The sequence below is a fragment of the Carassius auratus genome, unplaced genomic scaffold (genome assembly GCF_003368295.1).
Source record: "Carassius auratus strain Wakin unplaced genomic scaffold, ASM336829v1 scaf_tig00217373, whole genome shotgun sequence".
In the NCBI taxonomy this organism is placed as follows: domain Eukaryota; kingdom Metazoa; phylum Chordata; class Actinopteri; order Cypriniformes; family Cyprinidae; genus Carassius; species Carassius auratus.
The window spans coordinates 40179-42500 of NW_020529032.1; the positions used below are offsets into that span (position 1 = coordinate 40179).

At 35.5% G+C, this 2322-nt stretch overlaps 1 protein-coding gene across 1 annotated transcript in view; it reads right to left on the reverse strand.

The window, feature by feature from the left end:
• Positions 1–1815: 1815 nt before the first annotated feature.
• The window catches only part of LOC113100850 (sodium- and chloride-dependent GABA transporter 2-like), a 16431-nt gene continuing 15924 nt past the window's right edge, over positions 1816–2322 (reverse strand). Inside the window, exon 15 of the mRNA XM_026265372.1 lies at positions 1816–1983. Within this exon, the coding sequence (XP_026121157.1) occupies positions 1831–1983 (153 nt within the window). The 3' untranslated portion in view covers positions 1816–1830. The remainder of the gene's footprint in view (positions 1984–2322) is intronic.

Sequence of the window (2322 nt, forward strand, 5' to 3'; positions counted from 1 at the left end):
CCAAGGTTTTAATGCAAGAAATCTTACACTAATATGAAATTAATGCAAACTATTTAGCAATTAATTTCATGCATTATTAAAATAAAGTAATCACCTAATTTATTGTCAATGTTTTGTCCTTTTAACCCCTATATGTTTTTGCTCCTTAGAGAGCTTTTGTGTGTGTTCATGCAAATGCATACTGTAAATGAGTTTCAATTTGAGTGTTTTTATTAATATGGATGTGCTCATCATATAGATATATATATGTGTGTGTGTGTGTGTGTGTGTATATTTGCATTAAGATTAATTCATTTAGCAGATGCTTTTATCATTTCTGTGCATTAGAGTAAAGAAACCACAAAATTTTACACTAGCATAAAATTAATAAAACCATTTAAATTAAAGTTGCAATTCAATGCAACAGCTATTGACCGCTATTGTCTGTAATTACACATGCTGTATTGAATAGTCCTCATAGCGGTTTCTTTTTATTGATGTAATGTACATGAGTAATAAGGTATATCTGGCTCAAATGTTACACATCTACAAGGTTGTGAAACCCAATGCAACTGATGTGTACAGCTTATAAAGACAAAGACTGCTTTCACAAGACTTCATATACATCAAGACAGCATGCACCAGTGAAAACAAGGAAGAAGAAATACATCCGATTTGTCCTTAAAATGCATTCTGATTGATTTGTGCAGAAGTTACAATTCCATAGCTTTATCACACAGCAGATTCGACATGACAGATGCACACTGCTCAAACAGTTTCACAATAAAAATACAAAAATCACAAATGATTTATATCCTAAAACATTCTCAAAGAAGTGCACAAAAACGATGACTGAACCTGTGTAACATTGAAACCTCAAAACAGTACCAAATTCATGCATGCATCTGTTCTGTATTGTCTAAAACCTTCATAAGCATTAATAATAACTCATGCAAGATGGTTCTTGTATAAAACCCCACAGGCATTGCTGTGTTTACCATCAACATCCACATGAACTCTAAAAAATCACAATTTTGCTTCCTTAGAAAGCAGATGCATTGATCGTTTGAACTGAAACAGTCCTTAAAGACCCTCCAGCTTCTGTTTCAGAAGGGGTTGATGGGGAAAAGACCCAGAATGCTTTGGGTGCAGTTTATTATATCCTAAAAGCACAACATAGCACACAATACTGAGCATTATTAATGTTTAATTTAATGCAAGACAGGTGAATAAGGTAAAAACACCAACAAACCAACTAACAAAAAAAAGTAATAGATCACCATACTTAGTTTATTAAGGACTGCAAACATGTTTTTCTGAAGTGTTATGTTTAATCATGCAAATGAGGTATTATATGATAGACACAAATCTGCATGCATTTCCAGAAGATTGGATGAAGCCAGGTTTAAAGTTCTCCTTTCATTTAGTTTTTACCAATGAGATTTTGGATGTATCTGTTTTGATTTCTCCATGAATCAGAAAACACCGTCAACAGACAGAATAAATGATGTTTTTTTTCACGAATCAAGTGCTGTATAAAACCAGGTGAAGGATATGAGAACAAGCCCTTTATAAAAACCTTCGATAGGAACACAACAGGCTGCTTAAGTGGAGAAACATCTCGGCTTTAATTGAAATCTCTAGATGTGCACGCTCCGAAAAAAAGGTACAAAAGTGCACCTGTTCCAGTGACAGAGCTTTTGTACCTTTTCTTCTGAGAGTGTGTAATGAACTAAACACTGTTTTTTGTAAAGGAGAAGTAGCCCTTCTGTCTGTCTGTGGTAATGTTTTTGGCTGTCAGTTCTGTGTGAGGTATCACAGGAAGGTTCAGAGGCACACGCAGCGCTCCGTCTAACAGTGCGACTCCTTCTCGCTGACAGGGATGTACCCATCTTTGGTGGAGCGCAGAGCGTCCCCGTCGGCTGTGAAGATGGCCTGAAGCTTCTCCTGCTCTCGTCTGGTTTTGGGCAGGTCCTGCGAGGGAGTGATGAGCTTCTGGAAACGCTGAGGAGAGAAAGCAGAGAGCTTTGGAATAGCTTTCAAAGTGTGCATAACCTGATTTTTCTCAATGCATGTCAAAATATGTACAGTATTATACAACCACTGCTCACTATATCCCAAAAATGCAATGCGATGCTCTTTTCTGATGTGAATAATGATACTAGATATAGTATAATATCTAAAAGAGATTTTAATATTTGATTCATCATTTGATCAGCCGGCTAAAAGTTAAGATATGCTTTCTGAAAACAACAACAACAACAAAAAACACAACCTGTATAAGATGGTTTGATTGTTTCAATTAATTTTAAACTATATTATGTTGAATTACATGCAACAATC